This window comes from Peromyscus eremicus, chromosome X, assembly GCF_949786415.1.
Source record: "Peromyscus eremicus chromosome X, PerEre_H2_v1, whole genome shotgun sequence".
Lineage (NCBI taxonomy): Eukaryota > Metazoa > Chordata > Mammalia > Rodentia > Cricetidae > Peromyscus > Peromyscus eremicus.
Window position 1 is genome coordinate 115,798,492 of NC_081439.1, and position 14,741 is coordinate 115,813,232.

The window sequence follows — 14,741 nt, forward strand, 5'->3', positions numbered from 1 at the left end:
TCGATGTGGATTTATATTGGGAACATTGGAAACTCTAAAGCAACCATGAAAAGATTTTTTTAATATAGTAGAAGCCAGGTGGAGTGGCACACACCTGTAATTCAGCACTTTGGTTGTAGAGGCAGGAGTTCAAGGCCAGTTTGGTCTACACAGTGAGTTCAGCCAGGACTATATAGCAAAACTCTATGTCATAAAAACAAACAAATAAAATATGTACACACATATACATACATATATGTAATTGATATGTCAAGGAGACAAATGTGATCATATAAAATACTCAATTAAAACAACAAAAAGCAGGAAAATGTAGGGGAAAATATAACAAAGAACAAGGGTAAAAACAGTAACAAAGGGGACCAACAAGGCACTCAGTTGGTTAAGGTCCTTGCTGCCAAAGCTGATGACCTGAGTTTGATCCTGGGACCCCCACGGTGGAAGAAAGAACTGGTTCCTCTAAGTTGTCCTCTGACCGCCACATGTGCATTGGTATGCATGTGTATGTATACACACACACACACACACACACACACACACACACACACACACAGTAAATAAAGTGTAATAAAAAACGTAATCCACATTTATAGCCAATGTATTATTGTCAAAGTTACCAAAAACACATAACTGAGAAAGGACAGGTTCCTCAATAAATGCAGTTAGAAAAATTGGACATACACATGCAGAAGAATCAAAATGGACCTTATTTCACACCACGCACACACACAAAAAAATCAACTTAAACTGGATTAAATACCTACAGGCAAAACCCAAAACTATAAACCTACTGGGAAAAAGAAACAGATAAAAATCTCCATTGTGTTGTTCCAGGTGATAACTTGTTTTGGACATGATACTAAATTCACAAGAAACAAAAGCAAAAATAGACCAATGTGATTATATCAAACTAAAAAGCTTCTGTATAGCAAAAGAAACAAGAGGTAGAGACATGGTTCCGTGGGTAAAGTGTTTGCCACACAAAAACTAGGAAGTGGTGACCCTGAGGCTTGCTGGCCAGTCAGTCTAACTGAAAAGGTTGAGCTCCAGGTTCATTTTTGTCCAAAAACAAAGTGGTAAGGTAGAAAGCCAGGCACGGTAGCACCGGCTTTTAATCCCAGCACCCAGGAGGCAGATCTCTGTGAATATTATGTATTGAGTCCCAGGCCAGCTACATAGTGAGACCCTGCCTTGACAAAGAAAGAAAGAAAGCCAAAGAGTAAAGCACCCAACACTGACTTTTTGTCTCCATGTGTACATGCACACACACACACACACACACACATATGCACACACATACATGACATACATGTACACACATGAGCATATACACTCACATCCAACACACACACAAGAAACAATGAACAGAATAAAAACAACCTACAAAATGAAAGAAAATCTTTTACAACTATTACCTACTAAGGGGTCAATATCCAAAATGTATAAGGAATGTAAAGAACTCAATAGCAAAAAAAAAAAAAAAAAAAAACCACCCTATACTTTTCTCAGTGTTTTGTTTTTGGAGACAGGGTTTCTCTGTGTAGCTTTGGAGCCTGTCCTGGAACTCGCTCTGTACACCAGTCTGACCTTGAACTCAAAGAGATCTGCCTTGCTCTGTCTCTCGAGTGCTGGAATTAAAGGAGTGTGCCATCACCACCACCAAGCCTACCCTATATTTTTAAAATGAGCAAAAGAGAAATCGGAATACACAGTTTTCAAAATAAAACATATAAGTCACCAGCAAGTACATAATACCCAATGCCACCTATCACAAGGAACCACAAATCAAAGGGCTTTCACCTCATACCTGCTTGTTTGGTTATTGATTGGTCTGGGGATATAAGTCAGTGGTAGAGCACACTTGCCTGGCACACTTGAAGCTCTGGATTTGAGGGCCAGATCCACAAAATGCTAACAGTATTGATGTAGAAAAAAAGGAATCTTTGCACACTACTAAAGGAATACAGCCATTTTGTAAAATATATAGGTTCAATAAAAAGTTGATAATAAAGTCAGGCATGGTGATGCGCATCTTTAATCCTAGAGATTGGGGAGAAGGTGTCAGCAGGAAGATCAGGAGTTCTAGACCAGCTTCAGCTATATACCAAATTCAGGGTGGGGGAGGACTCAGGCTACATGAGACAGTGTTTCAAAACAAAATAAAAACAAACTGATTTTTCAAAAGGCCACCAAAATGGTTCATCAGGTGAAAGCACTTGCCATGTAATCTCCATGTAATGGGAGATTTAGAACCCATGTAAAGGTGGAAAGAGAAAACAGAGACTCCATTTTCCACAAGGTTGTCCTCCACATGCACACCATGGCATGTATGCTCCTGTCCACCACACATCCTGGATGGAAATACACACACACACACACACACACACACACACACACACACACACACACACACTAAAATAAATAGTCAAAACACAGGCTAGTATTAATAAAAAGCTGCTCTGAGTCCTGTGAGCTCAACTTTTTATGGAATATTGTGTGATTTATGGCCTCTTCTAGCCTCTGCATATAGGAGGCACACATGTGGTACACATACATACATACATACATACATACATACATACATACATACATACAGGCAAAACACTCAAATACACAAAATAAAAATATTTAAAAATAAGAGAGCAGTTCTTTTGAAAGTATTTATTTGGTTGTGTGTGTAAATTCTATTGGGATTAAAATCTCAAACTGTGGCATGCTGCCTTCCCTCTCAAATTTAAGAAGGAATGAATCTTCGAATCATCTTTTTGTGCATTTTTTTTCTAAAAAGAGCATGTTCTGATAGTGAGCTACCTCACACCCTCATCCTCCCTTCAAGGACTATTGTCTCTGCCACATGACCTGAATTACAATGCCTATTCAAATGAAGAAAAAGGGAGCAGAGGAGTCTGCTGGAGGAAAGACCTGCCCCCTTCCTCCATGCTGGAGAGGAGCTCAGAGTCTCCCAAAAGCTAGGGAAATGCTCCTCCACTGAAACTGTCCCTCTGCACCCCTGAACGGAAACTCACATAACTGCAAGTTCTAGAGGTGGCAGGATGCCGAGCTCACAGAACTAAAGTGACAAAAGCTTGGTTGGGGCCGGAAAGAACTGAGTCAGTAAAATGCCTGTCATGCAAGCACGAGGAACCGAGTTTGAGCCACAGAATCTACATACAAAGTCATATGTGGTGGCACACGCTTGTAATCCCAGTGCTGGGGAGGTGATGGCAGGTGTAGCCCCGTGGCTCACTGGCCAGCTAGCCTACCCTAGTTGCCAGTCTCTAGGTCGTAGTAAGAGATCCTGCCTCAAAAAAACAAGGTGCATGACTCTTAAGGAGCAACACCCAAGGCTGACTCTTGGCATGCACACATATGCACATACATACATGTGCACCTGCACATGAACAAGCACAAATACACACACACACACACACACACACACACACACACCCCAAAGGGGAACAAAGCTTTCTCATCCCATTATTTCCTCTCAAACCACATGAGATTAGCAGCAGTTTGAGTGGCAGCAGTGCTCATCAGGGGATGCTTGAGATTCTTTCCCAAATTCACCCAGACTTTCCTCACTTTCTTCAAACTCAAGAGAGCGGCTGATGAATGGGGACTGGCTCTTTCTCAGGGCTCGGGGTGCCTCATATAAAAGGCTAAGGAGGGAAGCAGACAGAGAAGGCTGTGTGCTCCATAACAGACGGCCTCAGTGGTGAGTCAGAAGGCAAGGAGCTTGGCAGACCAACCAACTTGAGAGCAGTCCAATTGGATGGGGCTGAAATCCCTTCAAAGTTACTAAGATAGGCTGTGGCCAGACACTACCAGTGCCTCCGTGGTTCTGTCTCCATGAGGACATCGTACATCCATTTGCTGAACTAACCTTTCCCTGACTTCAGAATAGAACATATGGCATGAAGCCCCAGAAAAAGAGGTGGCAATCTTATATCTAGTCTGGACTATTATTTTCCCATAAAATAAATGTCCTACATTTCCTGGAAAGGCTTTGGAGTGAAGACAGCTTTGGAACTAAGTTTTCTAAGAGGAAGGAGCCATGTAAGTATGAGGAAATTGCCAGGTGTGGTGGCATACACCTGTAATTCCCATAATCAGGAGGCTGAAGTGTGAAGGTCACAAGTTCGAGGCCAGCCTAGAGGTGAATTTTAGGTCGGCTTGAGACACAGCAAGACCTTGTCTCAAGAACAAAAATAACAAAATGCATGAAGAAATTGTTTTAAGAGGCTAAATATATAAACAATGTCTAAAAATAGAAGTATGCTTTATGAAGGAAGACTATAGTGATCTCAGAAAACCTTAAATCAAAGCAAAACTATATTGTAGAAATCTGAGATAATTCTGGTGCCTGTAAAAAATGACAACATGTTGGAAACATCCTTTGAGAGCAAAAAGGACACTATATTTCTGTATTTGTGTCATATCTGACTTGATGCCAGTAAAACTGTCTACCTCCCTCCAAGGGTACTGGCTGATTTCACACCCCCAAGTCACTAGCTTTCAATATACCAGCAACCTCATTCACAACACCATAGACTTACCAGCTCCACATAATCCCATCATTTCCTCAACCTCCAGGCTTCAGATGGAACAGATTAGTGAAGAGTAAGATTAGCGGAAGAAGGAGGGTAACAAAATAATGTGGAGTGTGGAGAAGAGACGCCATGGAGACCAGTGTAAGATCTTATACTATGGGATAAGAACGGTGGTAAGGCTGGGCATGGTGGTGCTCCTCTTTAATTCCAGCACTCAAAACAGGTGGATCTCTATAAGCCTGAGGCTAGCCTAGTCTACATAGTGAGCTCCAAGCCAGCCAAGGCTATATGGTGAGACCCTGTCTCACAAAGAGCGGTAGGAGGATAGTAAGGATCATTGAGACAGCTCAGCAGGTAAAATCCCATGCTGCACATGCCAGACAACTTTAATTCTATTCCCAGAAGCCATGTACAAGTGCAGGGAGAGATAGCACAAGACCAATCCAGATAAAACTCCAGCATGATATAGAAGATCGTGAAGTCCCACCCCTAGCTGTTAGGAAAAGTAGAGTCCATTTCTTTCAGGGTAGTGGGTCCTGAGAGGTTACCCATGCTTCAGTAGGTTGTCCTATACCCACAGGAATACAAGTAGTAGTAAATGAACTTGCTAGGTTTCTAAAAGATCACATGAAAGTTGGGAGGGAGAAGTGCTGGGGCAGATAGGGAGGAATTGGAGAGAAGAGACTGAGAGGTAGATCAGAACACATTATATGCACGCACGACATTCTTAAACAAAAAAAAAAGTGGAAAGAGAGAACTGACTCCACAAAATTTCCCTTCAGCCTCCACATATGCCCACAGACATCATAAACACACACACACACACACACACACACACACACACACACACACACACACACAGAGAGAGAGAGAGAGAGAGAGAGAGAGAGAGAGAGAGAGAGAGAGAGAGAGAGAGAGAGAGACTTAAATTTTAAAGGGGGTGGTAAGCTCCCAAAGGGCCAAGAAAACTCAGGGTGGGAGTAAAGGAGTAGAGAGACCAGCAAAAAGGAGGTGAGCCAGTGGAAGGCCCCAGCATGGGTCATAAGAGCTGTCATGGGACTTTTGGTTTGCCATGTTACAGCCATTGCCTCACCTGTCTAGTGCATACCAGTTCTGCAAGCCATATCATTTAAGCACCATGACTATTAATCTACACTGTTAACTTGACTTAATTTATAGACACTTGGGAGTCACAATTTATAGACACTTCTGGGCTTGCCTGTGAGCACGTTTCCAAAGAGACTTAACTGAGAAAGGAAGACATGCTCTGAATGTGAGTGGTACCATTCCAGGAGGTGGAGACTCTGACTGAATAAGAAGGGAGAAAGGGCAGAGCATCACCAATCACCTCTCTCCAGTTCCTGAGTAGACGGAATGGAAGCTGCCTCCACGGCGGACTGCACCCTCCAACTGTGAGCCTAAGAAGCCTTCCTTGAGTCACTCTTGGCACGTATTTTGCCAGTGGCGTTTTCATTCAGTGAGCTACTGAGGGACATTTCAATGGGGGAAGAAACATCGTGTGGGCCGCTCTTGACTAATTGCAGCCAAGTCCTTCTTGCTTGGACACATTTCCTCCAACAGTTGCCCCGCCTAGATTCCCTTTCAGCATCTCTCTGCTTCTAACTCCATTCGAACTCTCTTCTAAGACCTGCCCTAAATCCTGCCTCCTCCCTTCAACCTTTCAGTGATCCTCAGATTGTAGTTTAAAAGATCGCCCAAACCACCTTTGTGTTGAGGGGGAAAATGAAGATGGGCTCAGAACAGTTGATTAAAACACTACAGCGCCATCTCCATGAGCAGAGATTTCTGTAGCAGGTCACTTTGGGGCCCCAGGTACCTATAGTTTTAACAAACTCCCCGGTGCTTTTGCTACAAAAGCTGCTTGGCCACATTTTGAATTGACTGTCTTCTGATGGTTTACAGTTCTGCACTGTTCTCAACTACGTGGCTGATGCTATCATCTCTGCCCTGTACTCCCAATGGGACCACACAACATCAAGCCTGACAGTTAAGATGCATAAAATCCTTCCCCACTCCTGTTCTTTACCTTTTCAATCCCTTCCTCATGTACAACATACAGTTATAAGGGGCAATGTAGTGCATTCCTGCTGAGCTCCTGGCCTGGTTCCAGAGAGCAGCACCTAGCCCTAATCCTTCCTTTGTTTAGCCACACCTTTGTTTCTCTTACCTTTTGCTTCTCTTATCGCCCTATGTGAATCTTGTCTGAGAGTCAAGGATCAGAGAGTCCCCCAAGGACCAAAGGACTACGCAAAACTTGGTCCAGGAAACCCGGAAAACCGAGGTACCTGAGAAATCAGGTAATTTGCACTTGGCATTTGGTCTCTGGGAGCTCCTTTTAGGTTGCTTTGAAGGTACAGAAATTAACTGGCTAAACTGTAAATAGAGAGTAAGTAAAAATGCCCTAGGCGAAGGGAAAGTGCTTCAGTCCTTCAAGGCTGGACCTCCGTGCAGCCGTGAAAGGCTATTTTCATTCTTAAGATGCCTCTGTGTCTTCATTCCGTGGACTCGCGTGAACCCACACACCCGTGCCGCACACAGCGACAGGGCAATGAAAGGCAATGAACAAACATCTGTTAGAAAAGTAAGCCAGTGTGGTTCTACACGTTTGTAATCCTAGCACTCAGGAGGCCAGCCTGATCTACATATCAAGTTCCAGACCAGCCAGGGCTGCACAGTCATACCCTGTCTCAAAAAAATAAATAAATAAATAAATAAAAATAAGTAAAACTAAAATCCCTTGCTTACTCTTTCTCTCATGTGTTGACTATCTCTCTATTTACACCTTTCCCTCCTTCCTTTCTTCCTCTCCTCCTCTCTCCTTCCTCTGTTTCTCTGGAAAACTTGATTAATACACAATGCCAAAGTAAAGTTTGCTGTTCGTAACAGCAAGGACTCACTGAATGAAAGACCTTAAGAAAAGCTCTAGTGAGAGACAATTACAGCTGGAGGGTGTATATAGAGAGATTTCCATAAAGGAGAATAATGAAAATACATAGATCTTATTTTCATATTAAAATATACGTGTATATACACATATATAAGTATATATTGAAATATGTGCGGATATACACATGTATTTCTCAGAAAAGTTAGGTGTTAGTAGCGATCATTTCAAATTAGTTGTATTTATTTTCTTTATACTTTTTCTATATTGTTTCATTGTTATTTATGTGATTTGTTTTTAATGGAGTAAAATTCAGACACTACATCTAGTAAAGAATATGTATTAATTGTATTAATGATGCTTAGAGGGGAGAGTTGATATTAGGTTAGATGGGACATCTTTCATGTGGAATAATGATTTTCAAGTTTTCTGAGTGGGATAGTATTTTTCATTTGTCTCAGATATCCACAGATAAGAAGGATAATCAGATCACTTGGGACATACTTTGAATTCATTACCACAATTTTTTTCCTAACTACTCAACTCCAAAGTAGTATAGATTAAAAATAATCAAACAACAAGAATCTCTTTATAACCATATCTAGTTATAATACACACAATTTATCTGTACTCAATAATAAAACAATAATAAGCCAGACATGGTGATACGATTCTGTAATCCTACCACTTGGAAAGCAGAAGCTAGAAGATTATAATTCAAGGAGTCTGGGCAGTGTCTTGAGTTCCAGGACACCTTGGCCAAAAAGGTCAGACTATTTCAATAACAAACAAACAAACAAACAAACAAACAAACAAACAAACTGGGCATGCTTGCTGTCCCAACACATGCAAAGCAGAGACAGGAAGATTAGACATTCAAGGCTAACCTCAACTATATATGCTTTTCACTAGAGGATGGACTATGCAAACTGTAGTCCATCAAGGGTTTGCATATAATATAAGCATAGGAGAATCACAAGGGTTTCTGTCTTGTACATGCTAGACAATGCTGTACCACTGAGCTACCTCAGCCTATCCCCTCAACATTTTGAACTGCTGCAGTCAGATGATAGTGAAAGGCACAGCCGAGGGCCAGGATGCTGCAGATGCACACAGAGAAGCTATGGCACAGCTTCAACTGCCATTGGACTCAGTCCTTTCCCTAAAGCTGAGATCAGTAGAAGGTCATTTGGAAGAGCTGATGAGGACTGAAGGGAGATGGGAGGTTAGCTCGGCTGAATCATGCCTTTATAACTGGAAGCGGGAGGAAAGCCATGGAGAAAAAGTTCTTTTCTGATTGTTGCCCATGGCACCTATGGAGTTTTTTCATATCACCTACTGTTTATATCACCAGTATGGAACATTTGTATTTCACTGCATAGTGAAATTAAAATTTGGAAGCCAAGTGACACTCATATACCTGTACAGAGATGATTAAAAACTCTTTATCCATGCACAAAATGAAATGAGCATGCAGTGCGAATGCACGTAGAACACTGGGTAAAAACTGAAGCTGGATTTCAGGAGAGGTTGGGCAGATCATGAGGCACCAGACAAGGCAACTTAGAGGTAATGAGGACTTGACCCTTTCATTAGTGACTAGGCCAAGTCTGGAAAGGAAATGAAGGAAAGCAGAGAATAGATTAAGGAGAATGATGCAATTTCTTTTTTCAAACAGGAGCTTATTTTAAGTATTACACATACCCTATTTATAGCCAATATACTTTGACATATCTGTGTTCAAGTCAGAGCCATTTCATTCGTCCTTCTATGTCAAAAGGCAGTCTTCCTTTCAGGCTTTCATCAAAAATAGAATTGATAATATTCCAGCGGGTGTTATGGGTTGATTGACTCTCCAGTAAAATCATAGAACACAATCACTTAAAACTCATTCCGTCTTAGGGACCTGGGGACTTGCCTGCTTTTAAATACATGATTAGGCCATGTCACTGAATTTCAGCGTGCCTAGATATTACCATCTTCTCTTTCACCACTGGTAGGCGGCCTTGCTCTGGAGCATTGCTCAGCTCTTTAGTTTGTCAGTATAGTGGATGTGAACCCTCCAGCTATCTGTAAGACTTCCACAAGCACATGAACACCATTGTGATGCAAACTGCCTTGGAACCTTACAAAGCAACTTTATCCCATCTTTCTTTTGTGTCACCTCAAATGATCAGTGGTTTGACAAGTGAAACATCTCCATGTTGAATTAAAATAATTTTGTCCTCTGAACACTCACCACAGTGTAGTAATTCTTGGTAAGCGGAGCAGTGTCAAATCCTTTGACAGCTTTAGGGGACAGAGGTCTCTCTGTGAAAAAGACATTTAGATAATGTTAACACCAGCTTCATGGTGGACATTTGATAGCATAGGACAACTGACATACTATAAAGTGGAAAGATCAAGGAAATGTACCTTTCTAAGTAAGTGGAAGTATCACTGGACTGCAGAAGGTCAAAGTTCAATCTTTTTGTTACGGTTTCTCAAGTTCCAAGGGAGGAACAGTCCAAAGAGTTACTACATAGCTAAGTAATGGCAGAGCCCGGGCAAGAGTGGCACTCTCCGTTTGGGTCTATTTGCGGAAGTCAGGGTCTTCACTCAATTTATCCCAAACAGGTAAGTGACACCAAAGCAATCCAAGTGTGTTTGTCACTGGCAAATTATCACACAAAGAGAAGAGAACGTAATACCAACCGTGCCTTTCTTGGGATTGCCTACTGTGCCAACAATAAAATAATCAGAATCTCCAACTAACTGAAAACTTCTGTAAAATGCTCCTCTGTTTTCTATGTCATTTTAATATTATTACATTGTATTAGAAAAATGCTGCCCTTCTTTTACAAAGTTAATCTTTTTTATTACATGTTTGGTTTTATTTTTTAAGAATTTTTATTTTACCTCAATTATCTGCTTTTTAAAAAAATTACTATTTGTTTTTATTTTACACACCAACCACAGTTTCCCCTCCTTCCTCTCATCCCATTCCCTTCCCCCACCTCCTTTCTACCCCCCATATCCACTCCTCAGAACTGGTAAGGCCTCCTGTGGGAGTCAACAATACATGGCATATCAAGTTGAGGCAGGACTAAGCTCCTCCCCCTGCATCAAGGCTGAGTGAGGCATCCCACCATGGGGAATGGGCTCCAAAAGCCAGCTCATGCACCAGGGACAGACCCTGGTCCCACTGCTAGGGGCCCCACAAACAGATCAAGTTACAAAACTGTCACCCATATGCAGAGGGCCTAGGTTAGTCCCATGCAGGTTCCCTAGCTGTCCGGTCTAGAGTCCATGAGCTCCCACAAGCTCAGTCAGCTCTGATTTCTCTTCAGATCGTATAAATGTTTCACCTTTTACAAAGTTTATCTTATCCATTAACTCACAACCATTAGATATCCTAGGACAGTCTTCTATTTCAAATAAAACACGAAACACTCATATTTCTATTTATGAGATAGAGTTTTGCCATGTAACCCAAGCTAGCCTTGAACTCCTGATCCTCCTGCTTCAGCCTCCCAAATTTCTGGATTCTGGGTGTGCATCATCACACCTAGCTGTAAATGTTTAGCAGTATCACTGCATAGTATCTTTCCAGTCTGCACTGTCTCCTTTTCTTCATTTTGCTTTGCATTTCATTATCTTCCTATATTATACATTGCTTTACACCCTTTCTGAAGCATGGTGAGCTACACATGACCAAGTAAGAGTATGTCACCACACATTAATATTTCTTTTTTAAATAATATTTTCCAAGTTATGAATCTTTTACAGGATAACCCTAAGAATTAAAAATGGGGAAACATAAATAAATCTCAATGATTTTCCATTATCCAAAGTTAAACATCAATCTGAGTAACAATTATGTCCTTTCATTCTTTTTACGTATGTGTATGTGTGAACACACATATACGCACACATCTTTTCCTGTAGTCTTGTAACTCTATTGCAATATAGTTTCATAAATATTTCCCATATAATATTGATTTCAACTCATTGCATTAAAATATTCCTAATATTTACTTGCAACTAAGTAGCATCAAAGACATTCTATTTATCTTTATAACACCCTGATAAATGGAGATCATCTTATTCTACAGAGAGAGAACATGAAACCAGGGATGCAATGTCCTTTGCCTAAGGTCATGCAGATAGGAAACGGCAGAACCAAGATCAAAGCTGAGGCATGACTTGATAAGGAGGGTCTGCTCCCAATCAATAGGATTTCTGAAGACAAAACTACAAAAGGGCTTGGTGAATAGCACTGGGCAGAAGCTGATGCAGGACTTCAGTAAAGATTTTAATTAGAAGTTAAGATTTTTGTTCAATTATTATTTAAACTGATCTTGATAAAAATAAAATTTTTGAGTCTATTGTGGTGGGTCACACTTATAATCCCAGTCCTAAAGAGGCTGAGGCAGGAGGATTGTAATAATTTTTAGACTAGCTAAGGGTACCTAGGGAGCTAATGGTCGACTGAGCTACACAACAAGATTGTCTCAAAAAAAAAACCGAAGAAATGAAGACCACTTTTTAAGTGTAAAAGCAAGGTCCACAGACAAAACATGTGGAACATGCCTCATCTCCTTTGATCTCAGAAACTAAGCAAGGTCAAGTCTGGTTAGTACGTGGATGGAAGGTATCAACAAGATGTGGTCACCAATCAGAAGCAAGGCTAAGAAAAGTGCATTCCACTAATGGAGTGCCTGCTAAGACACAGACAAGGGCAGGAAAGCCTGAAGGAATGCATAATGCCATTGAAACACAATGTGAACTATGCAAAGTACAAGGGGGAGAATCATATACGAAAGAAGTGGATGCTTTAGAGATTTCTTGATGACTGGGGTGACTGGACCCACACAGTGGAAGAAGAAAACTGACTCCCAAAGTTGTCCTTTTGCCTCTGCACGCATGCATGCATACACACACACACACACACACACACACACACACACACACAGAGAGAGAGAGAGAGAGAGAGAGAGAGAGAGAGAGAGAGAGAGAGAGAGAGAGAGAGAGAGAGATTAATTACCAGTACCAGTAACAGGAATAAAACAAAAGATTTTACTCCAGATCTGGAAAATAGGGAATATTTTATTTATTTTTGAGACAGGGTCTCATATATAAGGAAGAGTATTTTCCTAATCTGCCTTAATGTAAACCTAATTAACCATGTACCTAATCTTCCCCTCAGTTGACTTAATGACTCCTTAACAGGATCAGTTGGAGAAAATAAAATTTGTTCAAAATCTTTTTTTTTTCTAATCATGTTTGTTTCAACATTTTCCTAGCATGGAAATTTTGCATGGAAAATGAGAAGCCTTCTTTTGTTCTTTTTCTTTTTTCCTTTCTTTCTTCCATAATTTTTTTTGTGGGGGCAGGGGGTGATTTTTGTTTTGTTTTGTTTTGTTTTTGTTTTTGAGACAGGGTTTCTCTGTATTGCCCTGGCTGTCCTGAAACTCGCTCTGTAGACCAGGCTGGCCTCGAACCCAGAGATTGTTCTGCCTCTGCCTCCCAAGTGTTGGGGTTAAAGGCGTGCATCACCACCTCCTGGCTCCATGTTTCTTTTTAAGGTAAGATTTTGCCAGCATCACAGGTTGACTGAAAACTCATGATCATCCTCCATCTTCAGTATCCTAAGTGTTAGGATTACAGGTGTAACCCACAATGCCTGTCTTGGGAAAAGGTGAATGAAAAATCTTCACAAAAACCTTAGCTTTTAGGGCTAGTGACATGGCTCAGAGAGTAAGATGTTTGCTGTTTGCCACCAAGCCTGATTGCTTTAGTTTGAGCCCCCGGTGGAAGGAAAGAACCAATTCCAGCAGAACCAGCAGAACGAATGCCTGCTAGTTGTGCTCTGACCTCCATACCCAAGCATTTATACACACACAAGTGAATGAATAAATAAATGAAATAAAAGAAGTGGAAGCCTTGGCTTTTCAGATAACAAAGGCAAAAAAAGCCAAGATTGCTAGGACTATATAGTGAGGACCCCATCTCAAAAAAGTCTCCTTTTTAGATGAATGAGTGGTGTAGGTTGCTATATTACCACAATGCATTGGCGTCAATTTCTTTGCTTTATTAACAACTTGTTAGTTTATAGGTTACCACTGATTTTAAAAAGAGAACTTAAATTATACAGATGACTAATTTTTTATTTATAATATACCTGGTTCAAATGCAATAAAGGAGTAAGTGTTCTTACCATACCTTCTGTGGCTCATAAAATGACAAAATTCATATTTTATGTATTTTTATGCAGTAAGATCGTCAAAAAATGTAATTTTGCTCAAAATAGAGTTTATTTTTCTCATGTTCTAGGAAATAAAAATTGAGGCATGATGAACAGTTGTACATATTTTAATTTATTTTCAGTTTATGTGAGGGAGTGTTTTACATGCATATGTGTACACAAACCACATATATACTTGGTTCCTGCACAGACCAGTACAAGGTGCTGGATTGCTTGGAAGTGGAGTTACAGACCATTGTGAGGCTCCATGTGGGTGCTGGGAATTGAACCCGGGTCCTCAGAAAGAGCAGTAAGTACTCTTAACCACGGATCTATCTCTCCATAGCTTCTTGATGTCACTGATGTTGAAGTTCTGGCCTCTTAGTGAGACATTTTTATCATCATGGTCATAAAGACCTACTGTATCTTTAACCTCAAGCACATGCTGAAAGCTCTCTGTGTCTCTCTGTCTCTGCCTCTGTGTGTGTGAGAGAGAGACTCAACTACTCTATTTCTTGCATTTTTATAATATCTTCTGGGTTGTTCTTTATGCTGCACTTCTCTGAAATCTGTCTCCACTCAAAGAGCAGGGAAAGCAGCTGCCTCTGTGCCTCTGATCACAGTCATTTCTACCCAAGACCTACAGTAGAATCTAGAACTTAATATGCCACTCCCTGAGGACAAATTTACCCCAGCACTAAGTGTTCTTGTAAATGACAGTCTCAAGAGACAGAAACTGCATGGCAGTCCCCTGGCACAACACTCTTCAGTGGGAGGGTTATATGGCTCTGAGCTTGCCTTGTCATTACATGACATTACAAAAATACTCTTAGTATTAGCTTGACTATCTCACCTTCCAGGCCATGTGTGTGAGTTTGTCAGAATTACTGACTGCCCAAGTGACCATAGGGCTACACCTTTGACCCAATAGCAAGCAGATAGAGATCACCCAAGTTCTTCAGTTCCATTCCTGATTCAACTTCAGGAAATGGTTGGAGAGATTGTACAGCAGTGGGGTTTAAAAATGTTGAAGTGAAGGTTTGTGTCTATGGAATACACATTT

General features: G+C 41.0%; 1 protein-coding gene across 3 annotated transcripts in view; it reads right to left on the reverse strand.

Moving 5' to 3' along the window:
- The window catches only part of Arhgef6 (Rac/Cdc42 guanine nucleotide exchange factor 6), a 121,583-nt gene that overhangs the window by 59,666 nt on the left and 47,176 nt on the right, over positions 1-14,741 (reverse strand). For all 3 annotated transcript variants that reach the window (XM_059250485.1, XM_059250486.1, XM_059250487.1), the window contains exon 6: positions 9,692-9,762. In XM_059250485.1, the coding sequence (XP_059106468.1) occupies positions 9,692-9,762 (71 nt within the window). The remainder of the gene's footprint in view (positions 1-9,691; positions 9,763-14,741) is intronic.